Source organism: Aquila chrysaetos, chromosome 5 (assembly GCF_900496995.4).
Source record: "Aquila chrysaetos chrysaetos chromosome 5, bAquChr1.4, whole genome shotgun sequence".
NCBI lineage: Eukaryota > Metazoa > Chordata > Aves > Accipitriformes > Accipitridae > Aquila > Aquila chrysaetos.
This window is the reverse complement of record NC_044008.1, coordinates 52,817,028-52,844,881: the sequence shown is the minus strand read 5'-3', so window position 1 is coordinate 52,844,881 and position 27,854 is coordinate 52,817,028. Positions and strand designations below refer to the sequence as shown.

At 50.5% G+C, this 27,854-nt stretch overlaps 2 protein-coding genes across 3 annotated transcripts in view; one reads left to right on the top strand and one right to left on the bottom strand.

Moving 5' to 3' along the window:
* The window catches only part of FANCI (FA complementation group I), a 26,384-nt gene extending 8,581 nt beyond the window's left edge, over positions 1 to 17,803 (top strand). For both annotated transcript variants that reach the window (XM_030014859.2, XM_041123717.1), the window contains 24 exons: positions 137 to 267; positions 905 to 975; positions 1,896 to 2,010; positions 2,397 to 2,519; positions 3,636 to 3,704; positions 4,963 to 5,064; positions 5,890 to 6,069; positions 6,164 to 6,285; positions 6,680 to 6,844; positions 7,400 to 7,579; positions 8,902 to 9,065; positions 9,482 to 9,558; positions 10,028 to 10,144; positions 10,890 to 10,941; positions 11,543 to 11,670; positions 11,804 to 11,872; positions 12,001 to 12,088; positions 12,396 to 12,580; positions 13,207 to 13,263; positions 13,342 to 13,401; positions 14,130 to 14,216; positions 15,253 to 15,348; positions 15,897 to 16,022; positions 16,857 to 17,803. In XM_030014859.2, coding sequence (XP_029870719.1) covers positions 137 to 267; positions 905 to 975; positions 1,896 to 2,010; positions 2,397 to 2,519; positions 3,636 to 3,704; positions 4,963 to 5,064; positions 5,890 to 6,069; positions 6,164 to 6,285; positions 6,680 to 6,844; positions 7,400 to 7,579; positions 8,902 to 9,065; positions 9,482 to 9,558; positions 10,028 to 10,144; positions 10,890 to 10,941; positions 11,543 to 11,670; positions 11,804 to 11,872; positions 12,001 to 12,088; positions 12,396 to 12,580; positions 13,207 to 13,263; positions 13,342 to 13,401; positions 14,130 to 14,216; positions 15,253 to 15,348; positions 15,897 to 16,022; positions 16,857 to 16,922 — 2,630 coding nt within the window. In that variant the 3' untranslated portion in view covers positions 16,923 to 17,803. The remainder of the gene's footprint in view (positions 1 to 136; positions 268 to 904; positions 976 to 1,895; positions 2,011 to 2,396; positions 2,520 to 3,635; positions 3,705 to 4,962; positions 5,065 to 5,889; positions 6,070 to 6,163; positions 6,286 to 6,679; positions 6,845 to 7,399; positions 7,580 to 8,901; positions 9,066 to 9,481; positions 9,559 to 10,027; positions 10,145 to 10,889; positions 10,942 to 11,542; positions 11,671 to 11,803; positions 11,873 to 12,000; positions 12,089 to 12,395; positions 12,581 to 13,206; positions 13,264 to 13,341; positions 13,402 to 14,129; positions 14,217 to 15,252; positions 15,349 to 15,896; positions 16,023 to 16,856) is intronic.
* POLG (DNA polymerase gamma, catalytic subunit) lies at positions 16,544 to 27,854 on the bottom strand. Its single transcript, XM_030014860.2, has 23 exons — positions 27,838 to 27,854; positions 26,783 to 27,438; positions 26,276 to 26,471; positions 25,650 to 25,817; positions 25,228 to 25,374; positions 24,937 to 25,016; positions 24,305 to 24,487; positions 24,015 to 24,172; positions 23,685 to 23,808; positions 23,390 to 23,614; positions 23,129 to 23,249; positions 22,863 to 22,934; positions 22,627 to 22,749; positions 22,246 to 22,406; positions 22,075 to 22,128; positions 21,860 to 21,977; positions 21,250 to 21,385; positions 20,920 to 21,166; positions 20,705 to 20,827; positions 20,236 to 20,407; positions 19,755 to 19,963; positions 18,485 to 18,645; positions 16,544 to 17,365 (listed from the first exon to the last, which is right to left on the bottom strand). The coding sequence occupies exons 2-23, from the start codon at positions 27,373 to 27,375 to the stop codon at positions 17,304 to 17,306; spliced, it is 3,633 nt and encodes a 1,210-aa protein (XP_029870720.1). The 5' UTR covers positions 27,376 to 27,438; positions 27,838 to 27,854; the 3' UTR covers positions 16,544 to 17,303.

Sequence of the window (27,854 nt, the reverse complement as noted above, 5' to 3'; positions counted from 1 at the left end):
GCTCTTCCTATCACGACCTCTCTGTGTAATGGAAGGGCTTCGATTATTCTGTAATTGTTAGCTCTATAGACATCTTTTGCTCAGGCTTTTCTGGCCCCTTGGCAGCAGCTGCTCCTTTTGTTCTTTTATTTTTCAGACTTGCTGTCCAATATTGTGGTGTCTGCTCCTCTTGTGCTTCAGACTTCATCCTCCAAAGTTACAGAGACCTTTGACAATTTGTCCTTTCTGCCCATCGACACAGTGCAAGGGCTCCTCCGGGCAGTACAGGTAAAGCTTTGCATTTCTCCATGAATATCCTTGCTAGTTTAGTTCCAGTGACAGCTCTAGGCCACAATTATATGCATGATCTAATAACCCTCCTCGTAAAATAAACCTTCATACTTTGCTGTAGGTTGTTTGGTGTAGCATGGAACTGTTCTTCAAGCATGGATTTGCATGTGCCCTTTAGCAAAAAGCATATGGTGCAGTCTGGCAGGGTACTGAAACTGCTCTGTGCTGACCTTTCATCTGGAAGATGCCCAGATGCTGCACACTGTCAAAAACTAAGTATACAGTGTTTAGCTGAACAGCTGTAGCTGTCACATTGATTTTTTTCCTTCCAAGCTCCATGTCACTATGAGATATTGCCCTGGCATTAAACTTTTACCTGCTTCGTCCAGTCTGGGGATAACAGTTCTTTTCCCAAATGCTTGCACTCTGTCCTCACTAACCTGCTAAGGTGTCTCACTGCTACAGCTCTTTGGGTTTAATTTTATACTGTTTTAAAATGTTTTGGTTCTCCTACTGTACTGATGACAGTATTGGAAATGCAGGGCCAGATGGGCCTGAGGAAGATGAGCTCATATGCCCCAAGGGCTTGGCATGCCTTAGTGCTTTTCTCTCCAAAGTATATCTTCCTTTCCAGCCTCTGCTCAAAGTCAGCATGTCAGTGAGGGACTCCCTGATACTTGTTCTCCAAAAAGCTATCTTTTCCAGGTAAGCTGGGAAGGGAATTCTTTGAAAAGATTTCTACAACTCATTTATGTTTTTGGAGCAGAAGTACTTTTTGTTTGTTTTGGCTAAGTGTCTTCTTACTATGTTCTTCCCATAACAAGATGGTGACATCTCCTACGCCTTTAGCCTAGGACTGTAATACAGTCACAGCTCTACTGAACTGAGAAACAAATCCCAACCCCAGCTGAATAGGCTTTGGAAATTCAGAAAGCTGTTGGGAGCTCCAAATAAGTAGGCAAAATTAAAAACAATTCCAACATGTGTCTACACAGCTGAGTACCTCCAGATGCTAGGGAGAGTCTGGAAGGAACCACTGATCAGAATGCTGAGCTGCCACCTTCCCTCTGATCCCGTACAAGGTGGTAGAGTAGTAGGCTTGTTGTCTTGGTAATGCTTTGAGCAAACCAACCTGCTGTCTTCATAATGCTGTGATCATAGACTGGATTTTGTTGGGCAGTGGCTGCCTGGTTATGAATGCAGAATTCATAATTTAGGATTAGTATTCAAGGCAAGGGACTTGGTCTTGGGAAAGACCTGGGGTTTCGGTGAGCAAAGCAAAACACCAGCTTTTTGTGAGTTTTCCAACTCTGAGCTCTGTGAGACTCTGCCAGTTTTCAGGGGATGTTTAATGCTTGGGTCTTGGTCTGGGGCTCTACCTCTGTGAGCATTGCAAGGACAGAAAGGAAATAGAATGTTGTGAGAGCGTAGAGCAAGGGAGTTCCCAGCAAACTGCCAAGCTCTTTACTACTTGGGACTGTGCTGGCCTCTTGGGGAATACAGTTCCACTGGGCCCAGTCACTTTATTTGGTGACCCTTTTTCATTGCTGAGTTGATCTTGTATTTTCTTCTGAGCTTCTTGCTTCCATTTTTCCTTATGCTTCTCTTTCCTCCCTGACTCACAGGCAGCTCGATGCTCGTAAAGCTGCGGTTGCTGGCTTTTTGCTTCTGTTAAGAAATTTTAAGGTTCTGGGCAGCTTGTCCTCTTCCCAGTGCAGCCAGGCCATTGGTGCCACTCAGGTAAGTACTGTTCTGCAGTCCCTGGTGTGGACGTATGAGACAGTCTTGTGTCTAATATGCACTGTTTGAAACAACTCAAGAGCAGAGTGTTTCCCCAAAATGGAAATATAACTTCAGTAAGGATTAGTCCTGGAAGGAAAGCTTTGCGAAGTGCAAAGTGCAAAGAGAAGCTGGCCTAGGGATGTTGCTTCTCAGAGTCATTCTCTCTTACAGCACCAGTATTCTGGGGAGCATTCACACTGCTCCATGATGATGATAAAGAGCCTGGCAGCACACTAAGGACTATTTCAATGGTTGTTTAGGGGCTAGGCCTGTTATCATCTTGCTTCTGTGTTGTGATATTTGAGAATTGTAACCAGTATAATGTGACTAATATTCCCTCTCAGGTCCAGGCAGATGTTCATGCCTGCTATAATTCTGCAGCTAATGAGGCCTTCTGCCTTGAAATCCTGGGCAGCCTGAGGCGATGTCTGAGCCAGCAAGCGGATGTTCGACTCATGTTATATGAGGTAAACACGGTTTCTTCAATCTCCGTTTAAACAGCCACTAGCTCTTCTGTAGTCTGGTTCTACTGTAGCCCCAGGTAAATAATGATCACATTATTGTGGAAAACAACCTATCATCTCAGTTATGTTCTTCATGGGACACGTGTACCAAGGACTACCTTTTTTTTTTTTTTTTTTTTTTTAATCCTTCTGCTTCTTTTTATTTTGGACCATTATAAGCCCAAAGACACATTGATGTATCTTCCTCATCTCATGCATTGCTTAAGAGCAAAAATGTGTCAAAGTCTCTCTTCCTGTGGTGTGGCCTAGGAAATGGGAAGCATGTTTGATGACCAGGAGGAGTTCTATAACAGGCATTGGATAGATGCAGAGTTGCTGGGAGTTAATGATGGGCTCGGAAGAAAACCCTGACTGGAGAGTATGGGGAAACTTCCTTAGAGACTGCATCAGGGATCTGTCTTTTCTCCTCTTCTTTTTGCAAGTTTCTGTAAAGGCTTGTTTGTCCCTTAGATTTCTTGTGACAAATGGCCTAATACAAAGAGCCATTTTTGGGTGCGTATCTTAGCTCCTGAGGTAACTGGGGTACAAGCTTGAGGAAAAAAAACTGTTCAGGTCAGACAGATTTTGTTTCCTTCTTGACTTGGTTGGACTGACCTTTGATGAGCTGCAAGTTTTGGGTGTGTTCATCACTGTTGCTATAAGACTTGTGCTTGCTTTATCCATCCACTGAGTTTTCTCTGTCTGAAGGATTTTTTGCCTCCTACAGTTTCCCCACTGGCTTGTTTTGCCTTTGAAGCAGGATTTCACAGTTTGAAGTTGGATCTAGTGCTAGTGTTAAATAGCAGTGAAAGTCACTCTGGGCTTGATGCCACTGCTGCTAGGGAGATACAGCCTGTGAGAGGGCCCCTGTGAGGAAATTCATACTCTTTCTGATTCATACCTTCTTTCTGTCGTGCCTTCGCTTTGCCAGGTATGGGGTTTTACACTGAGCACATTGTTACTTCCTCATGGTTCCTTGCAGTGCCAAAGGCTCGTTGCTGTCTTATGATGCCAACTTATTATGCATGCAGTTCATTTTCTTTGTTGTGTAAGCCAACAATCTTTCCTTCCTGTCTTCAGGGTTTTTATGATGTCCTTCGCAGAAACTCCCAGCTGGCTAGCTCTATAATGGAAATGCTTTTGTCCCAGGTAAAGTACTGCTATGTGGCATGGCTGCAGAGACTCTAAGAATTCTGCACTGTGCCCGGTATGGCAAGCAATTCAGGTTACATATTGGGAAAATAGTTCTCCCTTACACTGGAAACATGTTTAAGAGTTGCAGCACTTCTCTAAGGAGGTGTTCAAATCCCTGCTATGTTGAGAGAGCGGACTAGGTAAACGTCTGGAGACTGGTTCATATCCTGTCACAGGGTGGAAGAGAAAGGATCTCTTGGAGCCCTTTCCAACACTTCAGTTCTGAGATGCTGTGAGAAGCGTGAGCCCAGAGAAGTGCTTTGTGCGGTCCCTGTTCCTTAGCAGTGCACAGCAGTTACCCTCCCATACTTCCCCAAGGATGTGTGCTGACACAGTAATTATTATTGCTGTCCTCCCATCGGGAGAATACCCAAGTCCATGTAGGATCTGGGAGGATTAACTCATCCCCCAACAGTGTTGCTCATGGCAACAAGACAATCACATTTCCTCAATCCATTGGACAGGCTGTGCTTTCTTTGAAACAAGTAATTTTCTTTCCTTTAATCATCTGTAGAGTTCATGCTGACTAATTCTAGCTTTCCCATGACAGTATAGGGCCTGAGAAAGGAAGATGAAGAGAGCCAAGGAAGCTTTTGGGTAGCAGAGGGCACTTAATGGGAACCTGGTGTAAATATATAAAATTCTATAGCATCATTATGTATATAACTTGGCCTATTCGGTTCTGATCCTATATCAGTACTCAGTGCGTATCTCCTTCCTCTGGTATGCCACACAGCCAGGAACTGGTGCAAGCATGGTCTCTCATGGTTTTGTTGTAGTGGCAAGTGTAGCCTCCATAACTGTCTGCACCCTTAGGCCAAGAAGCTGGATGCCGTAACAGGGCCAAGCGTTCAGTATGGGTGACAGGCAGCTGAAGCAGTTACTTTTCCTCGCTGTTTAAAGGATGGGTAGCACTGCAGGTCAAGTGTAAGCGATGTTGCATGTTGAGGCAACGCAACAGCAAGTGGTCAGATAAACTTGTTCTAGGGCAGTGACGTGTCCCTGAGAGGTACATAAGCAACTCAAGAGGGGATTAATAACTAATAGAGCAGATGACATGGCTCATGTACGTGTACAGTCCCATTACTATAGTGCCAGTTTTCTTTCACTCTGTAGAAGGGAGTACAAAGATTATCATATTCTGTTTTCAAAGAACTTAAGAGGCTCAGTTACCAAGTAACTGGTTATTTTTATTTCTTGTTTTCCTTGGCAGATAAAGCAATATTACTTGCCCCAGCCAGACCTCCTGCCTCCACTGAAACTTGAGGGATGTATTATGGCTCAAGGAGATCAAATCTTTCTGCAAGAACCACTGGTAAGAGCTATACTGGCTGGCCACAGCTGCAAGCTCATCTGTTCTATAGCATTTTAGTTGTGCTGCTACATAAGCTGAATACCTTGAGTTTCTTCAGCCTCTTCTAGCCTGGAGCAATTATTTTAATGACAATAGAGCTGGGCTTCTCACCCCTGTCTCAGGGTATCTATTAGAGCTCTGCTAGCATAGTGGTTTAGGGGACCTGTGTGAAAAATGCTCTAGGAATAGTGTAGTACTGTTATCCTCTATTGAGCTCACCCTGGGGTTTTTTTTTCCCTCCTTCAACTTAATTCCACATAAAATAGTCGTGCAGTGTGTGTGTAGCAGGGGGAAGAATCTGCCTTTGGTTTTGCTCCTCTGAAATTGTTAGAGATGAGACCTCAATGATTCATTGGATTTCTGAGGGAACAATTTCAAATTAATCACTTCATTTTCTCCTAAGGAAGCTTCCGTGCTGTGCTGCAGTAGCTCACGCAGGAAGGGAGCAGACACTTCAGCTAGAGTGAGAGCCCTTTTGGAAATTCCCTTTCCATCTCTTTCAGCAGTTGAGGTAGCTGTGTTGAGGGAGCAGTGGGAGTTAAGCCTTTACATCCCGTATAGGCAAGCTGAGGCAGACAACGTTGTCTGAAGCTAGAACTGTGTAGCTGTGTGTAGGATTATAGATCCCCCTCATTCTGGGAATGAGGCATATTCTTGAGACTCACGTGAACCTCCGAAGGCAGCTATGGCTCTTTGCATCCAACTATAATAGTCTGGCCTGTGTCCGCTTCTGCCAGTGACCTCCAACTAGAAGGCTGAGTGTGATTGTGTGGCTGCTTCCTTCAGGCCCATCTGCTCTGCTGCATCCAACACTGTCTCGCCTGGTATAAGAGCACTGTGCATCTGTGCCAAGGAACTGAAGACGACGATGAGGAGGAGGATGTGGGATTTGAGCAAAACTTTGAAGAGATGCTAGAATCTGTCACACGACGAATGATCAAGAGCGAGTTGGAAGACTTTGAACTGGTAAATCAGATTTTCAGTTTGACTCAGTGGAAGAAGACACTGAGTTCTTGTCAGGTTTTGAAAAGATTTTTCACTTGTTTCCTTTACCTCTTAGGACAAATCAGCAGATTTTTCTCTGTCTTCTGGTGTTGGTGTAAAGAATAACATCTATGCCATTCAGGTGATGGGAATTTGTGAGGTCCTGATTGAGTACAATTTCAACATAGGGAATTTCAGGTAAAACATCAAATCTTACCCTCCAGCGCTAGCTGTGCTATACTGTGCCTTGCTCTTCGGAGTACAGCCTCATTGCAAGCCCAGGATAATAGTGCAAACACAGAATCAGAATGATATTTTCTGAGTGTGAGTGCCTTGTGGCACAGACATTCACAGAACCTTGGGGAATGTCTTCCTTTTGAATGTCGTGTGTTGTGGGAGATGGGATGTGACATTTTGTAGAAGAGCAGGTTAAGGAGGAATGGAATGCACTGTTAGGGAGGCAGGGAGATGTCATATGTCATGGTTTTATCATTTAGAAAGTGTCATTGTGTAATTTGGCAACTGAAGCATCTAAATGGGAAACTACAAGACTGGATTTTCTCCATTAATGTTTTCTGCCACTTTATTGCAGTAAGAACAAGTTTGAGGATGTCCTAGGCCTGTTTACATGTTACAACAAACTCTCTGAAATCCTGAAGGAGAAAGCTGGAAAGAACAAATCTACCTTGGGCAACAAAATTGCACGAAGCTTCCTGTCCATGGGTTTTGTATCTACTCTGCTCACAGCTCTGTTCAGGTGAGAAGGTGTCACGTCTGGAGCAGCTTTAAGGCCTTTTCACAAGCTGCCTTCGTGGTATCTGCATGCTGGCTGTCTTGTGCGCTGCATACACAGTACAGGCATTTTCATTTCTGTAGAAAGCATGTATGGTAACAGCACTTGTTGTCTGGAGAGCATCATAGTCCAGACAGGAACCATAGCTGTACAACTCCTGGTATTGACAAACCAGCTTTCCTGGACCTTGCTTATGACTTGTAAGACCCCAGGGGGTCTCTGCTCTTCCAGTCCTGGGCCATTCCCCAGACAACAAACTCCAGTGTTGAGCTCAAGTCCTCTATGGAACAGAGCCAGACATCAATTCAAACCATGTCTGTTAGTGTGTTTGGAAAGGCTGGTGGAATTTTCTATTCTCCAAGTGTTCACTACAAGCTACTAAAACAAAGGGTCTTTTCCACCCTGAATTCAGCTAATGATTTTATTTGTAAATGCATGTTTAGACTTTGAATCTCGTAGGCCATCCCCATGCTTTTTCAGCGCATCTTCAATTCTCTGACAGTGTTCTTGATTCTTCAGGGACAATGCCCAAAGCCATGAGGAGAGCCTGGCAGTTCTGCGCTCCAGCACAGAGTTCCTGCGCTATGCTGTCAGTGTAGCTCTGCAGAAGGTGCAGCAGCTGGAGGAGACAGGACAAACTGATGGGCCAGATGGACAAAATCCTGAGAAGATGTTTCAGAACCTCTGCAAAATCACACGGTGAGTCACTGTGGCATGTGAAGACATAAGCCCTAAAAAGCAGCAATGCATTTTGGGGATTTTTGATTCTCAGGTAGGGTTTTGAAAGAAGAATGCAGTCTATAACTGTTTCAAACAGTTATTGTTACTGGGTTCAGATCATTGCCTTTCTTTGCTCCTGAGAAATCAAGTGGAGGCACTACAGTTTCTGTGCCAGAGTGAGTGATACAGTTCTAATAACAGTACTTGGCCTGGAAGAACCAAATGCTGTTGAACACTCATTTTCAGCCTCTTTCTGACTTTTGGTTCATCACTCATTGTCACAGAGGAGGTAGGATGGTTACAGGCTGGATTCTTGAGGCCTCTGGGATGCAATGAAGTTAAAATTACCTTATAGCTACAGTATAAAACAGATATAAGAGAGACACAAGCTTTAGAAAACATTTGTTTAGGACTTTTGCAAGATGCTTGAAGACATTCATGCATCTAATCCTTTGGAAATCCAAGAATGTGAACCATGTAAATGTCTTTTGGGATCTAGGTCATATCTGCATGGGGTCTTTTCAGATCCCAGTCAGCAGAGAGCACAAAATGCAAATTACCCCTGCCATGAATAATGCCTGTTTTGTGTCTCGCCCCAAATAATAGAGGCTATTTTTGTTGCAGTCATTAGGACTACATGTGAGCTACATGTTTTGCGTGATTGGACATTGAAACAGAATAAGATCATCTATGCAGGCAACAGAACTAATGAGAAGAAAGGAGGGGGAACAAAAAAGGGAACTGGGCTTAGGGGAGCAGGGAAAAGATGTTTGCCTACAAATAGAAAAGTCTCCTTTGGGCCAAACAATTTTGCTTTCTTCAAAGCTTTTGACTTTGTTTTGCCTGCCTTTACCTTTCTGATTTTATTTATATAGAGCCCTACAGTGATATCTGACATTTCAGAGATTCAAACTGCCAAGAGAAAAGCTCTTTTTGTCACTGACAGATTTGACACCAGTGGTCAGTGTTTGGGTAGTCTGAGAGAAGGAAAGCCAGGTGGAAGAAATGAATGTATAAAGATGGACTTGAAATGGGATTGGAAGGTCCCTTGGCACCTGGAAAGAATTAAATTATTTAGGTGTGCAAGAAGAATGCAGTAGCTGTTTTGCTGACATTGAAACAAACTCTTCTTAAAAATTGATCTCTTCTTCCACTTTCCTATAGGAAAAGGACCTTCCAATTTAGTTATATTAAAAATATGATCCTTAGAGTAGAATCTGTGATTAGCCCTGTTCTAGTTCTTGCACTGTGCAGCCAGCTTTACTGGAGCATGTGATGTTAACTCATCTCCCATCCTGCAGGGTTCTGCTTTGGAGGTACACTTCAATTCCCACTGTTGTTGAAGAGTCAGGGAAGAAGAAGGGCAAAAGCATTTCACTTCTGTGCTTGGAAGGTTTGCTGCGGATCTTCAACACGGTGCAGCAGCTGTATACTGCCAGGATCCCTCAGTTTCTCCAAGCCCTGGGTAGGCACGTGATACAGTTCTGCTCTGGTTTCTAGCATTCGTGTTCCAGCCCATGTGTGGGCAGTTAGGGACCCAGTGCCCTTTATCCATAACTAGGGAGAGAGGGGGCTGGTCCCTGTCTCTCAGTAACAAGGTGGGCTTAGTAGCATTGGTTTTTCACACCAGAGGCAAGCTCCAGAGATATCTTTACCTGCTTTTATAGAGCTCTCAGTCTGTCAGCAGAGGATAGTTGGGGTCTGATATAGCATTCGTCTATTTGAAGTTTGCCTTTAACACATTTTTGTGCTCACCACGGTTTTGCAGTCTGTATTCCTCCTCTAGCTGTGAGCAGTTGCAGTCTTTCCCACTTTTGGAAATAAATCCTGTATTCTGCTCTTGGCATTTAGCTTTTTTCTGCACCTCTCTGTCTCTGCCAGATATTACTGATGGTGACGCAGAAGAAACGGATATTAATGTCACAGAGAAAGCTGCCTTCCAGATCCGACAGTTTCAGGTAAGTACCACTGTGTGCTGCAAGTGTTCCAAAGCACTGGTAATTCTGGCAGAAAATGCTGCTAGCTCTCTGTTGCTTGACCACAGGATTGAGTATGTGATAGCAACTGTGACACTGATTCACTGGCAGTTCAGAAAAGTTTCTGATTCTTAAGGAAAGCTTATTCAGGGTGCTGTGCAGAGTTGGATTGAAGTGCACATGTATTTACAGAGCTATAGGGTCCTTCAGTGCAGCATAAACTTACCTGAGTATTGTAAAAGTCACAGTGAATCATATGCAGGCCTCTATGTAAGCACTGATAACAAAAACCAGCACTTGCTCTTTAGAAGAGTCCTTTTTTTTATATTCTTTGTCATTCTCCTTGTTGCTGATTCCTTTATCTGCTGCAGCTTCTGGTTATTTGTTTCTTAAAATAGCCCTGCAACAAGCATGCACACTCAGGGACTCTGTCTTTCTTTCCCATGATCAGAGGTCCCTGGTGAACCAGTTCAGCAGTGCTGAAGATGACTTCAACTCCAAGGAAACACAGTCACTCATCACAGTTCTCTCCACTTTGTCCAAACTCCTGGATCCAGCCTCTCAGCAGGTACTTCACAACCTTCATGGGGTAGCAGGGATGGGTGCTGTAGCCGTAGGTGTGGGAAGAAGATTATCAGATTGAGTTGACATCTGAGGGCTCTGATGTGTGTGTGTTCTGCCTTCTCCTGCAGACCAGACCATGTCAAAGTGACAGTTTTGTTACGTTATCAAGCACACTCCTGTCTAATGCCTGCAAGGACAGTTAAGAACAAGTTGTCTTCCCACCCCACTCCTGCACGTTCTGATCCTGCCTTTGGGCACATGGAGTCTGAATGACTTGTTCGCCTGAGCAGGGACTCCTAACAGAGCCTAGCTGTGGTATGGCTTCCACATGGGAATAGAGCCAAAAAAGGCCAGCAGACTTGTGACCAGTCCAAACTGTCTGAGTGCCTAATTCTTTCCATGCAAGGAGGCATTTTCTAAAGTGCCCCCATTTTACAAGCTAGGGACTGCACTAAAAGTGTGCCAGAAGTCTGGAGTCATCATTTACCTTAAATTAAATGGAGCTGTTACTCTGTCCAAGGGAATGTATAGCCATTCCCCTGTCCTGGATCCCAGATTTTCACTTGTTTTTAGGCTAAGTGTCCCTTGTGAAACTTCACAGAGCATGGCTGGGTGCCTTTCTGCCAGAAGGGGACTCTGCTCATCAACCTTTGCTGTGATTCATTGTCTTGAATTTTTTTTTAATTATTATTAGTTTTGTGCTTTAAATTCTGTTTAAAAGCCATGATATCTTTTCTCCCCTTTTACAGTTCCTTCAATTCCTGACTTGGACAGTCAAAGTTTGCAAAGAAAATGCTCTCGGTAAGTAAGCTTTGGGGAACATGTTTAGATGTGATGTGTCAGGTCTGATATTAGACCCTTAGATGCTCTGCTGTTGTCTGTCCCGTTTTCACCTCTTTGTTACAGATACGTTCAGGTCCCATTCTGTGGCAGATTGCCATGACATTGTGGTTATTAGCATGAGTATTAGGGAAGAAACCCCATCTCTATAAATAGCATTGCTGAAGAAAGAGAAGTCACTTACTTACTTGACTTTTCTCCCTTGTTATTTAGCACATCTGTTGCTCAAATCTGGATTTATAATCTGGAAAGATATTACTCTTGCCAGAGTTTGTATTGTGCTTCCTCAGTGCTTCTGGTCATCATTTTTCTACGAGCTGAGGGCTATGGTGTGCCATACTTCCTCTTGCAATATTACATGTGATGCCCGATGCTGTAAACTCTGCTTTTGTAACTGCGGTATTTTAATAGAATTTTCACCTACTGTGTACGTTTCTGGGAATGCAGACTGTTAAATCCATACTGAATCTGAGACTCTCCCTCACTGGATGTCTGATGTTCCTAAATAGCTAGGGGAGCTCTGCACCTGGTAATGTGTTGTTTTCTTTTCCCTTCCCCACAGAGGATATCGCTTGCTGCAAGGCTTTGCTGTCTCTGCTCTTCAGTCTCCATGTTCTGTACAAGAGTCCTGTCAGTCTGCTGCGTGAACTCGCACAAGACATCCATGCTTGCCTGGGAGACATAGATCAGGTATGATACAGAAGCAGCCTAACTCTTCACCACTTAGTGCTGCCAGGGCAGAATTGAGTGCATCTCTGGTGCAAACTATGTGGCAGCAGCTAAAGTTTTACTCACTGGAATTTGTTTTCTCTATTCCAACTAGGACGTAGAAGTGGAGAGTCGGTCCCATTTCGCCATAGTGAATGCCAAGACTGCAGCCCCTACTGTTTGTGTGAGTCAAAATAGTGTGTATGGAACAACCTGTAGTGTCCAGGGCTACTCTGCTACAAGCGGCTTGTAGATTCCTGTTGTGCCAAACTCCTCCAAAAACCTGTTTTGTTATTGGTGTTTCTATCTTAGCTGCTACTTCTGGGTCAGGTGGATAAGGTCCTTGAAGAGGTGGATTGGCTTATCAAGAAACTCACCAGTCTGGGATCAGATACATCAGGTAATAAAAGTGGTCCATTTCTTACTGTTACACCTTTGTCAAAAACAGATGAAGCTAGAGAGCAAAAAGATATTTGGGGATTTTGAGGCAGCATCATCTGAGGACAGGTTAAATTCTCCCTTGAGCTGGTTCAACATGAACAATGTTAAGATAGAAAGTGTTGTCACAAAATCCCTCCAGTGATCGTTTTCCCTGTGCCACACTGGTGCTTTGTGCACCAGATGCAAAGGTGGTCTTTTGTGCCTCCCACCTGCATAACTAGATTCATTAGACACACCTTCACCAGGTATTCATCTCTTTCTTCTAGAAGACTCTTCTCAGGCATCAGACCAAACCCAGGCTCTGGAGAAAGGTGTAATTCTGCAGCTGGGAACTCTACTGACAGTTTATCATGAGCTGGTACAGACAGCACTCCCTGCAGGGAGCTGTGTGGACACGCTGCTGAGAAGCCTCAGCAAGACATACGCAATTCTCACCTCCCTCATCAAACATGTGAGTGCTGCTCTGCTGACAGTGGGCTGGCTGGGATCTAAAAACTTTTTTCCCATCTGCTACAGCAAGCTCACAGTGACCCCTGGCAGCAGCTATGCTCAGAACTGGGCTGTTGATCTCTTGCAGGAGTTGAGTCCTTATTCCATTGGCTTTTGTACCCTCAATTTCATGACCTTTCTGCAGCAGTGATAGTTGTACCAGTGGAGATAAAGGAAAGCTTTTCTCCAGCTGAATTTGGCTGTGTGTGGCTTGGAGTGGCTTTTCCCAGTGTATCTTGTAGGTTCCTCTGTACACAGCTGTGTGCCACAATGAACAACAGTAGTGATGTTCTGACAGCGCTCAGCAATCCTGCCCTTGCCACGTTCCCATCTAAGACTTGAAGCGTCGGACCTGGGGGAACTGGGCCACGAAAACAGGCCAGTGGACCTAGTTTGAGACAAGGTGGTGAATTCTCTTAGCTCTCTCACAGCTCTGGAATGCAGACGTGGCCTTTGGGATATAGCAAGCCACTGGGGAGGATAGTTCTTGCAAATCCTGCCCTCCCCACTGTGCCGTTAAACAAGCTGCTTTGAGCCCTGGCTGGAAACAGCGTACATAGAAGAAACTCGTTTATGTTTTCCTTGCAGTATATCCAAGCTTGCCGCAGCACCTCGAATACGATTCCAGGAAGGCTAGAAAAGCTGGTGAGTGTGAGCAAATTGCTGGAGAAAATGGCTTATTGCCTAGAGTTGGGAGTAACACCAACCTCTGCTTCTTTGCAGGTGAAGCTCTCAGGTTCCCATTTGACCCCACAGTGTTATTCATTCATTACTTATGTACAGGTAAGGCCTAAATTAACTGTGGCAAAATCACAGTCAGTCTATCTGATGCTGCATGGTGTATCAGCTGCAATACATGGGCACCTTTGGGGATTATTAATCTTCTTGACATGATTTGAGTTTCTTATATTTCAAGCTTTACTGTGTCAAATAATAGTATAAGACATTTCAGCACCATTGGGGCCAAGCGTGTTGATTTCTGCTTGAGCAAGGAAGGAATAGTGTTTGGGGAGCTGGTTTTTAGCTTTTATTTCCCCCCCCCCGTGTTAATTTTTTTTAATTTTTTTTTTTTTAATGAGATTAATACTGCTGTTGTTGACCTTTATCTGCCATTGTCATTAACACCGCAGTCATCACAGCGTAAAGTAATGTGGGTGACGAAGACTGCAGTGCTAAAGATGGGATTTAGCTGTTTGGAGAGGAATTGGATGCTTGAGTGAGGAATTATAGAACAGACATGGCATACTGGGGAAAGTGTAGTGGTGTGCAGAGCTACCACTCCTGGGGGCTTCTCACACATATGTATTTCTGAATGTATAAATTATTAAATTAGTTTTTCTTTCCTTCTTTTTTTGAGATTACTCCCAATTCCATTCTTGTATCACAATCTTTCCGTCATCTAGCTGGTAATGCTGTTAGCTGGCCAGAGCAAAGACTTCTCTGGCCTTACTTGGCAGGCCTTTCTTTCCTGCTTACCCTCTAATGCCCCATCTTTTGGCATCCTCCTTCAGAACATCCACAGTGAGAGCTTAAGCTTTGCAGAAGAGAAGAAAAAGAAGAAGAAAGAGGATGAAGCTGCTGCAATCTCCACAGTCATGGTAAGATTGACTCGCTCTCTAATAGAAGAACATGGGCTCTATTTGAACTTGGGGATCATACCTCAAGGTTTGTGTTACCTGGTGGCTTCTTATAGATCACCAGTGACAAGTTGTCATTTGGGCCTTTTAAGTAAAAATCAAATTTATTCTACCTTAACTTCAGAGAAAAGTCTAAAAAACCCCAAACAAACAAATAAAAAAGCAACCAAAAAAACCCCACTTTCACTAAATGTAACCTAAAAGCTCACAGACATGAAACAAAGGTAAAGTCTGGATAGTTTGTCTTGTCTGATATTTTATAATTTGGGGTAACCTATGAAATTACAGAACTGGGCTAATTTATTGGAACCAATACTGCACTCTGTTTAAGTGTTTCTTGTCAGTACGTTTAAAGTAGTGCATTCCACTAAAGTAAGGCAGTTGAGAATGACTGGATGGTTTGTTTGGGAGCAAGTGAGCAGGCTGGCAGGTTCGTGGTCTTTTATGTCCTTTGTGCTCCCAGCTAGCATTTCCTCTGTCTAGTCGGTTGTCCCAGACATTCCTGTGATGTTAAGTGTTTAAAAACCACAAGCATGATCTTCCTACTGTTCCCCGAATGTATGGAAATGGGTTGAAATGCTGTGTTTCCTTTTACCACTCTATCACCATGAGGAACAAACATTAGTGGTGGTAAATAAACAGGGCAAAAATGTGGTCAAACAGCAACGTGTTCATTGCCTGGAAGGTGTATGCTTGTGATGCCTTTGCAGAGCTGGAGCAGAGGAAGTTTTGCTCTGATGGCTGTCAGGCATATCAGGGCTGTGGACTGCAGGCAGAGTACAAAACAATACATGGGAAAGCCTTGCTGCAGAACCATCGTGGGAGTCAATTTAAAACCAGTAACAAACTAGCAAGGCTTACTGGGGCAGGACTGGTATGGAGCAAGGCTACTGAAGACACTTTTCTAAACTGGAGCGTTGTGGTCTTCATGTCATGCTACAGCATCGTTGTTCGCTTCCAAATCTGACCTATCATCACCCTCCTTTCTGCATTTCAGGCTAAGGTGCTTCGGGACACCAAACCAATCCCAAACTTGATTTTTGCAATAGAGCAATATGAGAAGTTCCTTATCCATCTCTCCAAGAAATCAAAGGTAATGTAAAGCAGAGCTCTTCTGGGACCTGAATTCAGTGGAGCAGTGGCATAGTGGAGGGCTATTGCTGTTCCACCTTTTAAAAGCTCCACTGCTGCTCAAATTAGGAAAGTCTAAGGACCTTACCACTCTTCCAGCCTTTGCCCAAGCTCCTGGCCCAACACTACTGAATTGCTGTCACACTGGTAGCAGCAGGTGTCAATGGCAGTACTGCCTGTGACCTAACATTGTGTGATAAGTTTCTGCTCAACCAGAAACTCACACCTAATGCCAGCTTCCCTCACCCTACTCTCCCCTGTCTTGTTTCATAAGGAGATAAATGTACCACAATGAGATACTACATGAGAGTGAGAATAACTGGTAATCACTTGGCACACTGGATTGTATGGGGCAGGTGTTTTTTCATCTACCTTTTGCTTCAGTCCTGCATCATTGCTCTGATGGACTCGGTCCCAGTGCTGTGCAAAGGACCAGGCAGGGTAGACAACTAAACTAAGATGCTAATGGCATAATGTCCTCTCTCCCTGGTTTCACCTTTGTTGCTGCAGGTGAACTTGATGCAATACATGAAGCTAAGCACCTCCCGGGACTTCCGCATCAATGCATCCATGCTAGACAGTGTGCTGCAGGAGCATAACACAGAGGATGCTGAAAATGAGCCAGACAACAACCAGGTCAGAACTCATTTAGCTGCTTTTACCGATAGGTTTCCCCCTCTCTTGAGGCCAACTGTATTTGTGAGCTGTTTAGGTATATGTGAAATCAGGACAGTTTGTCTTCCCTGGGTTAGCTCTCATTTTAATACTAAACTAATACAAAGGAAGGAACAGTTAGTCTGGCTAACGTCCCCTACATGCCAGCCCTCTGCCTTGAATGACCTTTATTTCCATGCACCGGTTGTCTCTATCTCTGGTCTTAGGGAAGTGAGACTGCTCTTAAGGCCTTGTTGTTTGCCTTAGCAAGCAGAGAGGTCTATCAGCATTACCTCTGAGGACCTACTGGCTGGCCAGGATCACACCTTTGCAGCATGATGCAAAGTGGTTTTGCACCCAGGTTAACGTTTGTAGATAAACAGCTGGCAGGGCAAACTCTGCAAAGCATCATTCTCCTCAGACCCGTCTCCTCTACTAGATAGTGCTGGTGAAGGTAGAGCAACCTGTGCTGGATTAAAAAAAAAATAAACCATTTACTTTGCTGATTGTCCAGGTTTTTATTGGTGCTTCTGTCCATATTTTCCTGAGTGTTTCAACAAGGCAAAACCCAGCACAAACAGTCCCTGTCCTGTGCCATTCATAACCTGCTGTCTAAGTTCCAGCATGAACTGAGGGGTCCACGGGGAAAGTCTCAGTAGGCAAGAGGAGTCCCATATTCAGGTCATTTTGTTAGGGAGGAAAAAGAGCTAAATCCTGTTCTGGACATCTGGTTTCTTGCTTTAGGTAAACATTCCTTAGACTAATCACACAAAAACAGTTACAGTCTGTACTGCTACTCTCTTCCTCCCTCTCCAGAGCAGCACAGCAGAGCAGACAGATGAGAACCAGGAACCCAAAAAGAAGAGACAGCGAAAAAAATAAAGCTGGGGTTGCCACTGCTGCCTCCTCCCACAGTGCCTGTTCTGTGGCAGACTCGCCTTGGTCTTGGAGAACTGCATGTATGGAGACAACGGTTTGTTGCTTCTCTTGCCAGACACTTAAGTCTTCTTCCTTCGTGCCCATGGGTGTGCAAACAGTGACTCTGGCCCGTCTCAGGTTTTACAGATGGCTGCTGCCCTCGGAAGTGCCTCTGCTATTTGAATGTGCTGCTATCAAAATCTTCTTCCCCAGGAACATCCCTTCTTACAGAAAAAAGGAAACAGAGTGACCAGGATCAGTCCCTGCCAAAAGATGTCCTTCTGAAAGGACAGCCAGGGTCTGGCACGCAGTCTGGACAATTGTCATTCTGGCACTCTAGCGTCATCATTTCTTCTCCAGCGAACCTTTGGTTATTTCAATTAGCTGATATATATCCAGTGCTTCTCCTGGAAGACAATGGGACAATCAGTTCCCTGCACTCTGCAGTACACTCGGAGACTGCGTAACATGAGAGTGACGGTCATGATTTGCTTTAGTTCAGAGCATGTAGCACAAAAAGCCCTAAATTTATTCAAACTTCTGTTTTGCGTGGTGGTGTGAACACAGGAACCAGCACCAGTAGGAAGCTGGAAACACGAGCTGTTCTGCCTTGGAGTTGAAGCTTGCTTGCTGTATGCAGCTCCTGAGAAGCAAGAGAGGTGGCAGCTTCCTCTGGTGAGGCTGGATTTGCTGTTACGTTTTTGCTGACCCTGATGCAATGCACTTGTTTAATTTGCCTTGTTCTTGGTGAGAACAGAATTGCCCTTTTTGCCCACAGAACACAAATCCTGTTTCTGAATGTACCCTTTGCCTGTAAGACTCCTAATAAAGGTTACCTAAGGGTGGAGTGTCTGGTGTGTCCAGCGACTGAAAGAACAAATCTGAGGGCAGGTTCTTCTCCTTACCTGGGAAAATGCTGCCGCATATTGAGGAGGAGCAGAGCTGTTTAAAGCAGGTCCCAGCCAACAGTTAAATGGTTGCGTGCAGCAGTTAGAGGGTTATATTGAATGCACATAGGGACAGCTGTAGGCCTTAGGATTGTTGGGGAAAAACCCAGCAATGCCAAGGCAGTTCTCTGAACAAAGCTGTGCTGGGCTAAGGAGGAGTGGGGAAGCAGAGAAGGCAACAGAGGCTGGAAAAGTTTGGGTCATTTCAGAGAAGGAACAGTTCAGTCTTGGGCTGTGTTAAAAGTGTGCACGAGGGCTTGTCTCTGAGGGGCACAAAGCAAATGTGTGCATGGGATAACCGAGCCCGGCCGCGCTCATCACTATCAGAAATATTTGGAAGCAGCAGCCCAAAGAACTCAGGGATTGGGAAAGGAAAGAGGGGTAGAGAGGGGCTGGCACCAGGGTGGTGGTTGCCCTGCAGGGCAGACAATGGGTCAGGAAGCAAGGGGCTCATGAGGTGCCTCTGCCCAACAGAGGAGCCCTTGGGGAATGACTGCTCGGGCCAAGTGCTCTGCCTAAGCTGGGGAGGCTTGCGCAGAGGGGATTACAGGGGACTTAGCTTGCAAGGACACCGCTCACCTTGAGGGATGCCGTACTTCTTCTCCATCCCAGTTGGATTTGATGGTGTCACGCAGTTCATGGTCACCTCTTTCCTTAAGCACTGGTCAATATCCACTGCGCTGAAGAAAGCCACTGATTGTGGCAGATCCTGGAGGCCCAGTTTGTAGGCAAACATGCACCTGGAAGAACAACAGACCAGGTGGGATGGTGCTACACACCACCCTTAGCCTTGTGAAGCTGTGGCTGATCAGAGCCAGGTGTGACAAAACATCGACCAGCCATCCCTAACAGGTTACTTCACACCCCTGTCACTCAGCAGCTGGAAGACAAGGTGCTTTTTAAGTACTGGGTAGCAGGAGGGTCAAGCATTGCTAAAGTGGATGTGGGAGGAACAGAGTAACAGTACTTTGAGCCTCCTCAGAAGAAAGGGAGAACCCAGCCCTTCGCTGCTGGCTAATCCTCCCAGGCAGAGCAGATGCTGGATTTTCCCAGCAGGAAGCCCTGTGCTCGCAGGAGCCGGCACAAAGGCACAAACGTCAGGGTGTCCGCCCCCGCTGCGCCTGCTGCACCGGCACAGAAAGGCTGTTTGCTGTATCCCTGCCTCAGCTCAGGAGAAAACAGCTCAGCTTTGGCTGGCTCCCATATAACCAAATACCCCACAGCGCCAGGAAGGGGATTTGGCGAAGCTGGCTGTGCTGGAGCCAGATCGAAGGGACCCCTTTGAGGTCAGCAGCTTTCTAGGCTGAGCTTAACTTTGCATGGGGCAGGGAAGCAGCGGGAACGCCCCACGCTGCGGAAGGGGCAACAGTGCTCGTGCTCGCAGCAGAGACAACGAGCCCTGCCCCTTGCTGTCCCCTGAAGGCAGGGGGGAGACGAGGGATGGGGACAGTTTCAGGCTCCCGGCTGCTCAATCAAGCCCAAGGGCTGCTGCCACGCGACAGCCGCAGACCTGAAGGGACCAGGAGGCGATGCGCTCGCACCCCAGCAGAGCGGAACGATTGGACCCATCGCTGCAGGAGCCAAAAGCTGACGATATCCCACTCTTGCCAGCACATTATCCCTGGAAATCGAAGCTGAGCTCCATTTATAGCCACCTGAGCCACGCGTGAAAGAACTGCAACCTCCAGCGCTGCCAACATCCCTTGAGCAGAAGAAAACTGCTCTGCACCAGCTTGCTGCGGGCAAAGCTAATGCCTTTGCTGTCACTCCAGTCCCTTGAGCTTGCCCTATCCCATCCCAGAGGCACAGGTGCTCGTCCCCAGGAGACAGCACGGCCGTCACGTCTCACCTTGTGAGGAGGTTGGTGATCTGCAGGGCCAGGGCTGCCCGGTAGCGATCTTGCTGCTGGACCAGGTAGCGCACCTCGTCGTGGATGCTGATGCAGAAGCGCCCATTGATGTCGAACTCCTCGAAGAGCCACTTCATGGCGACCAGCATGAGGTGCAGGTAGTCGACGGCCGAGCTCTGCACCACCCAGTTCACTCTGCTGGTCAGAAACTGGTGAAAGGAAACACAGACGGATACTAAGAGAGCGCAGGGGTCCAGGGCCTGGTCCTGATACAGGAGAGTTCCTGGGAGAAGTCTGTTAAATTCAGGGTTGTTGGGTTTTCTCGATGGCATGCAGATAACGAAAAGGGACAGTGGGTTTTCTGCATGGCTCCCAAGACCCTTCTGGGTCTCCAGCATCTGAGAAGGGCTGAACATGGGGTTGCCATTTTGGAGAAGACAAGCAAAGCTGAGAGCTCAGCAGCAGAGAGCTGCATCCTTACCTCCCCCTTGGCCACGGCGGGCTCCAGGGCCCTGCTGATGTGACACCCCAGCACCGGGGTCTGTGGGGAGGGGGATAAGGCGATGCTCTCCAGCTTGTTGAACATCTCAGACTCAGTGCCACCAGCCCACACTCGGTGCTCCACGACATTCCACTTCTTCTTCCTCCGGGACCTGGCGTGGCAGAGGGGACATTTGCTGGAAGTGTGGGAGGAGGCTGCAGGCCCTGTTTGAGAACCTCAAACACTCCCTCCTGGTTTGGGGCAGCTGGACGAGCCCCTGCAGCCGCCTGCTGCTAATTGCTCACTGGGAGAGACGGGAAGCCCCCAGATCAAACCTACTCAGCCCTGGGGGAGCAGGGAGGGAGGATTGGGACTACCCAGCCCTATCTCCCTTCTCCACCCACCGCTGCAGCTCCCTCCACCTCGCACCCCGATATCACCGGAGTCATGCAGGGTTGGAGCATCTCACCTTTTCATGGCTTCTCTCTGGAGCCGCTGGACATCCTGGGCTGATACCGATCCATCCTCCGCCCTGTCCACGGCCAGCTCCAGCTCCCTCACCAGCCACTCTCCTTCCTCGGAGAGATGAAACCTGGAGGGGAGAGTGACCCATGCCCAGGTCCTGTGGGACACCACCACCATCCCCGTTCCTGTTCACCCTCCGCCCCCCCAGGCAGCACCCACCTCCGGACGCCCTTGGTGACCGCGTACATCTGCTGAGCCTTCTCACGTGCCTGCTGCTGCGTCAGCCGGTGGTTGAACTGCATCAGCAGCCGCTCGGCGAAGGGCTGCCCAGCCCCGTAGATGCGCCCATAGTTGAAGACTTTGGCGTGCTCCCGGCTGATGCCCACCGTGGCGGCCGTCTTGCTGTGCAGGTCTGTCGCGTTGCTCTTCTTCCCCTGCAGAGTCATCCAGCCGAAGGCCGTGCAGCCTGCCAGGTGGGGAGCAGGGGTTGGACACCAAATGGGACCAGGCTAAGGGGGTCACCCCACTACCCAGCAAACCCCGGCTCACCGTGCATGCCGGCAAAGTGCGCCTCGCCGAGGACAGCGGCTATCCAGAGCTCCTGGGAATCCACGTCCGCACCCACCAGGGAATAGCCAGGCGGCACCTGCACCATGGCTTTCAGCTCACTGCCCACCCGGTCAGCCTGTGGGACACGATGCCCAGCTCAGCACAACCCCTGCACCTCCCTCTGCTCCTCAGCAGCACAGGAGCAGCCTTCCTCTTGCAGCTGCAGCGTGCCGGCACAGTGCTCCCCATGCCTCTAAATTTTGCTCTGAAAGTCAAAACCAAGTTTAACACATACAAGTGGCATCATCCGTGTGGTTACTTTCCCCAGGCTCCTCCAGCACAGAAGAAGGGGAGTTTGGGGAAGGACAGAAACCTGTGCTTCAGTATTTTCTCCTCCTCTCACCAAATTCTGAAGCTCAGGAGCCTCTGCTGCCTCTTCCCTTCTCCCGAAGTCAAAGCACATCAGCAAGAGAAGGGCCCCAGCACCAGCCCTGCTACCTTAAACCCCACCATCCAGCCCGAACTCCTCCAGCTCAGGCTGCTCCCACCAGTGAAAAACACACAGAGGGTGCCCCAAAACACCCCCGCAAGGACCTGAGCATGGCCATACCCGGGCATTGCTGGCCGTCAGCCACGTGGGCTCCACTGCCCGGCGGGTGATGGTGCCTGCGGTCACCACCTGCGGCAGGATGGCTCCGTAATCATCCTCCTCATTATAGTCAGGGTGCCTGGGACAGAGGTGAGGGTGAGCATCATCCTCTAAGAGCCCTCTCGGAGTGGCACAGAGGGGACCATAGTCCCAGCTGGGGCCGTTCCTCCCTGTACCTGGTCACCACGCGAGGCAGCTCCCCTTTCTTCAGCCACACCACCATCTGGGAACTGAGGGGACACGCAACAGGCAAGATGCTGAGCCCCTCACGTCCGCATGACCTCCCCCAGCCACGATGAACCTCCACCCACAGGGATGTCACAATTCAGCTGAAGGCAGCTGCTCACCTGATCCGCTTGTGAGCGTTCCTCCAAAACGAGATCATTTTGTTAATCTCGAGGGCTCTGGTCCCATGAGTGCGGCCCACAGCAGCCCGCAGGGTGCCATCCTCCATCTGGGGCAGGAAATCCTTGGCAAAAGGGCTTCCCACATTGTTATCGTTACCGTCCTTTAGCAGCAAAAGAGGTACCAAGGCTCAGCGTGCCACTGCTCCATATCAGTAAAGCTCTGTGCATCCTCCTGCCCCAGTTACAAGGATGCATTTCCACCACCCAATCCATGGGACAAGATCACGGGGGTCCCAGAAGTGCTGCAGCACCGTGGTGACAGGCAAGGGACCCAGGGTGGCCAGGGAGCCCCAGGAAGAGCCCCAGGAGCACCCAACTTGCCTTGTGAGGCAGCTTGAAGAACCAGCACCCAGGGATGTTGACATCATTGTAGGGACCATTGCCGTAGTGGTACAAGGGCTGACTCCTCACCTCCACCGGCCTGCACAGCTCATCCATCTCCTCCTGCAACCAGCGATGCGAGGTGATGCCAGGAATGCCCCCAGGCATGCCGGGAGGGGGAAATTAAGGAAAGAGAGACCAATCTGCCAATGCATCGCACAGGAAACTCCCTTTACCTGCACCAGGCTCTGGTCCGCTCTGCCCATTTTCTCCTCTACATCCACCTCCAGCTGGCTTAGCTCCTCCACCTGCAGCAGAGAGGGACCGTGGTGGAAGCCAGGTCAAACACCAATTTTCCAGTAACTTAACACTTAACTAAAGGAAATTTCTTACTTCCAGTCCCTGGAGCCATGCACAGGGCTGGTTTTCGCATGCACGCTTGGAAGAAGCTCAGCCCCCCACATCTCCCTCCCACCGAGGGACCCTCCATCCCTTCCTTCACCTTCTGCCACATCGTGCTGCCATCCATCACCAGCAGCTCGTCCTCCATGGCAGCCTCTGGCCCCGGGGGCTGCTCCTTGACTTTCTCCAGGCAGTGCTGCCTGTACAGGTACTCGATTACCCTGGCAGGGGAGAGGGCAGGGCTCATGCACCCACAACGGGGACCGAGGCTGCAGGGCAGCACCTGGGCAGGGTTCCAGGGAGCTCCCAAACCCCTCCGTGGGGCAGCCCCCGGCTCGGCACCCCACTACGTCCCCCTCACCTGTGTGGGCAGAGAGGGCCCTCTGCCTCTGAGGGAACTGCCGGCAAATTGTCCTGCCGCCCCGGCACCAGGTAGCCCCAGCCGTGCTTCTCCGAGTAATGGAGGGGGAAGCCGTCCCAGGCCAGACGCATCAGCTTCGGGGTCACCCTCATCTGCAGGCTGATGAGGCTGGGTCCTGGCACCCAGCCTGCCTCCTCCAGGCGCGGGCACAGCTTGCGGTACCAGCTGGGGAGCAGCAGGGATGGGTCAGAGAGCACAGGGCAAGCCCTGGGGACACCCAGGGTCCCCAACTCACCCTGGGTGGCCCGGCAGGTGCTGGAGTCTCTTAGGTTGCAGCACGACCGTCTCTTTCAGACGCTCCAGGCAGACCTGACTCGCAGGGGCTTTCAGCTCCTCATCCTCACCGGGGGGACCAGGGTCTGGTGGGGCAAGGAGGACTGGCTGGCAAAGAGCCCTCCCTGCTGCCCCACCAGGGAGAGGGACCTTGAAAGAGCCCCCCACCACGTGCTCCAGCACAGGGACAGGCCACCAATGCTTCACCCTGCCACCACCACCGAACCACGTCCCTTCGTCTGGGTGCCCGTGGGAAGGCATCCCTCGTCCCCAGGGGACCACCTCCGCTCACCTTCCTGCCACTCCTGCGCGGACCTGTCCGTGCCCACCACCGCCGGGGAGGCTTTGCTGTTCCCATCCTGATTCTTATTCTTCTTCCCCGGATTCTTCTTCTGCTTAAACTCCTGCGTGTCCCACTCCAGATCCCAGAGCCAAGGGTCATCCTTGTACCTGCCAACACACTGTTGTCATACCGCAGCTTTGCTCCCGTCCCCAGCACCTGCCCGCAGCCCTCCACGGACCACCCGGCATCTGGTCTCTGTCCTGTGAGCGGCAGGACCTGCACCCCCAGCCCACGGGTACCTGTCCTCATGCAGCAGCTGGCAGGCATCGTTCGCCAGGTTCATCAGGGACTTCTTCATTTCCTTCTGCAGCTCCTCGTAGATGTCCTGAGCATCGTCCAGGTACCTCTTCCAGTTCCCGTTAACCGGCAGGTAGGACACCCCCATCTCCAGCATCCCTGCAAACGTCACAGGGTGGGGGCACCTAGAGCCCGAAGCAGCGAGGAATGAGATGTCTGCTGGAGGGGATTTGCACTGGCAGCACCAGACTATGACAGACATGAACGTGTCTTCACCTAGAGTTTCCCAACCCCACACAACCCTCAATGCTCTTCCCCTAAACCCCTAAGGATCCCTGTATCTTCCATCTGCCCTGCACATGAATTGCTGCCTTAAACAACCCTGTGCAATAACTCCAAAGCTGTATCACTCCGATCTGCCTCATTAAGTCTGCTTGCCTCCTCCAGCCACACTGTGCTGCTGCTTATTCCTTCTCACCTACAGAGATGGGGGGTTCAGGGCCTCCCAGCTCCCGGTGCCACCCCAAGGACAAGAAGAGCCGCATCCCATCCCCAGAGGGACTGCCATCGTCCCCACTGCCGGCCAAGCCCGCAGCCCCTTGGCCAACGCTGGCCAGAGCTCAGTGGCACTCACCTCTCCATGAAGAGTGGCAGCTGCTGCTGAAACACCTCATGGGTGGCCTGGACATCGTGGGCACAGTACAACATCAGGTCCTGGGGGCAGAGGCAGGTGAGAACAGACAAAGCAGCCACCCCTCTGCCAGCGCAGGGCAAGGCACCAGGGCTGCGGGAGGATGGGGGATGTCCCAGCCCCAAGCACACCCAAAGCCTTCCAAGAAAGGGCAGCAAAACAGAAACCACCCCAGCAGCTGCTCCCATCTCCGCCTCCCGCTGCCTCTCGGGATGTTGGGATGGCCACCCGCACCTGGAAGTTACTCCTGATGTCAGCCATGGTCCCCTTCACAAAGAGTTCCCGCGCCTCCTTCTCCAGCGGCTCCCCCCCAACGTAGAGCGCGTGCACGTCTGCCAGGTTGTTGATGCTGCTGACGTGCACCCAGTCCCATGAAGTGACCTGCAAACAACAGGGGGGTTAGATGGTGCGGCATGAGGACTGGCCACAGCCAAGATCAGGAGAGGTAAAGGATGATGCTGCTGTTCCATTTTAAACCGAGGCCACTTCACCTGGAAGGCACTGGGAGAGCTCCACCCAGCAGAGCTGCTCCAACAGCTCCTACTCTGCCAGTACAGCAGCAGATGGTCCCAGTACAGGAGCAAACAGTCCCATTACAGGGTCAAACGGTCCCCCACCACCCAGGCCACTGCCAGCGGCTCAGCTCTCTTACTCACAGCTGGTCCCTCCGTTTTGTTGCGGGTTTTCTTCATGTGCTGCTTGACCTGTTGCACTCCCTTCCTCTTGCCATGCTTGGCAGCCATCCAGAGACTGCGCTGGAAGCCCGTCAGCCCCGAGATAGCCATGTGCATGCTCATGGTGTCCAGGAAACGCACCCGGGAGCCCTAGGACGCACCGGAGGAGAGAAAAAGAGATGGTTTAGAACATGCTAGATGAGAAACGTGCTGCCAAACGTCCTGCAGCTGCCAGCAAGCACCACCTTGCATTATAGAGCTGCAAGTCCTCTGCTCAGGCTGCTTCTGTCAAAGCAAAGTTTTGCCTCCCAGCACCCCTCTTCTGAGGGCTGAGAGCATCCCCAGCGCAGGCTGTCAGCTGCTCAAAGGCTCCTGCCACGTTCCCAGCTGCAACCCTGCAGCCTCCAACAACTTTATGAGGTGCAAGACTATCTCCCCCCCTTAAAGGGATCAAAACCTCAACCTGTTCTGCAGGACGAGGTAAGCACAACCCTGGGCTATCTGTGCAGAACAGCGTCTGCCAAAAATAACCCTGAAAAGCCAGTGCAAATGACTATCCGCATAACGAACTGCAGCTGCCGGCACAAAGCAGCAGCACCACGGACTACCTGGATGAGGTACTGCTCCTTGATGAAGGCCCGGTCGAAGGCCACGTTGTGCCCCACCACCACTCTCTCTGGCCAGTCCTGCTTGCCGGCACAGGTGGTACCTGCCGGGCTCTCCAGGGGAATGAGGTCAGCCAGGGTGAGGTGGCTGGACCAGGAGTACCGCTGCTCCAGCAGCCGCTTGCTGCACCACGAGTACCTGCGGAGGACAGGCAGCCCCCCCCCCCGCCATAAGAAATAAAGTAGGGGCTCCTGGGACCAAAAGCACCCGCTGTGACGTGGGGTGTCGAGCAGGATCCCACCCGTGGGAGGGAGGTGACCGAGCCCGGGGAGCACCGCGTCGCACACCCCAGAGCCGCGCTTCGGGGCTTTGCTGCGTTTTCCCCGCAAGCCGGCGGCGGCTCGCAGGAAGAGGCTCCGCTCGGGAGCATCCCCGTCCTTCCCGAAGCCGCGAGCTCCCGCCGCCACGACGGGCGCGACCCCAGCATCGCGGCCGGCACCGCGTCTCACCAGGCGTGCGGCGAGACCGCCACGGCCAGCGTCGGGCAGTGGCCTTCAGCCACGCACACCTCCACGTCCAACACCGCCGCCCGCTCCGCGGGGAAGTCGACGGCTTCTGCTCGCCCCTCGGGGCCGTAGCGGGTCCAGCCGAGCTGCCAGGCCCACCGCGCGGGCACGGGGGGCAGCTCGCACCGCAGCAGCTCGTCGGCCGCCTCCAGGTAGGGCAAGCTCTGCTTCTGCGCCAGGAGGCGAAAATGCTCGTCGATGTTGTCCCCGTACATGCGGGGCAGCTGCAGGTCCACGTCGGGCAGCGCGGAGGTCTCCTTGCCCCACAGGTCGTGGCGCTGCAGGTGCTCCACGCTCCTCTGGATCTCCGCCGCCGAGTGCCGTACCCGGGCCCCCCGGAAGATCTGCTCGTGGAGGGTCCTGGACAGCATCTGGATGTTGAGGGGGTTCGTCCGCCGCTGGCCCTCGCCGGGCTCCCGGCTCGGGCTCTCCGGCAGCGAGCGGCCGGCGGAGGAGCTGGAGGCGCATCGCCGGGGCTCGGCGCCGCGGGCTGCGGCGCAGCCCCTCGCCGACCTCCTCCAGAGCGAGCGCCTCATCTCCTCCCGCCCGGCCCTGGGGACGCGCCTCCGGCACGGGCCGCTCCCCCCGGCCGGCCGGAGCTGCAGGGAGAGAGCAACGGCGAGGGGCGAGCTCGGCACCGCTCGCCCGGCCCCGCCGCCGGCCAGCCCCGGCCGCCGCTGCGGGCACGCGCGGCCGGAGCCGCCCGAGGCCCCGCACGGCCGAGCAAGGCCGGGCGGCCCGGCTGCGCCGCAACCCCCCCCCGCAGCCGTGCAGCCCCCCCCGCACAATGCACCCCGCCCCGCAGCCGCGCACACGCGCACCCGCCCTCCCCCCGCACGCAAACATGCAACTCCCGCAGCCGTGCACCCCCCTGTACATCCGTGCACAGCCCCGGCAAGCGTGCACCCCTCCTCATACACGCGTGCCCCCCCCCCCGCAGACACGCACCCCCCACGCACCCGCGCTCCCCCCCCCGCGTCGCGCCGCGCCCCTCTCACCCCGCGCACACCCCTGC

What these genes read in the sequence shown, in the direction of transcription:
- POLG (XM_030014860.2), bottom strand. Translation starts at nt 27,375, where the DNA reads ATGAGGCGCTCGCTCTGGAGGAGGTCGGCGAGGGGCTGCGCCGCAGCC. An exon ending in CGGACCAGAGCCTGGTGCAG is followed by an intron (nt 22,750 to 22,862) that starts GTAAAGGGAGTT and finishes CGCTGGTTGCAG; the next exon opens with GAGGAGATGGATGAGCTGTG. An exon ending in ATCACCAACCTCCTCACAAG is followed by an intron (nt 18,646 to 19,754) that starts GTGAGACGTGAC and finishes TTGTTCTTCCAG; the next exon opens with GTGCATGTTTGCCTACAAAC.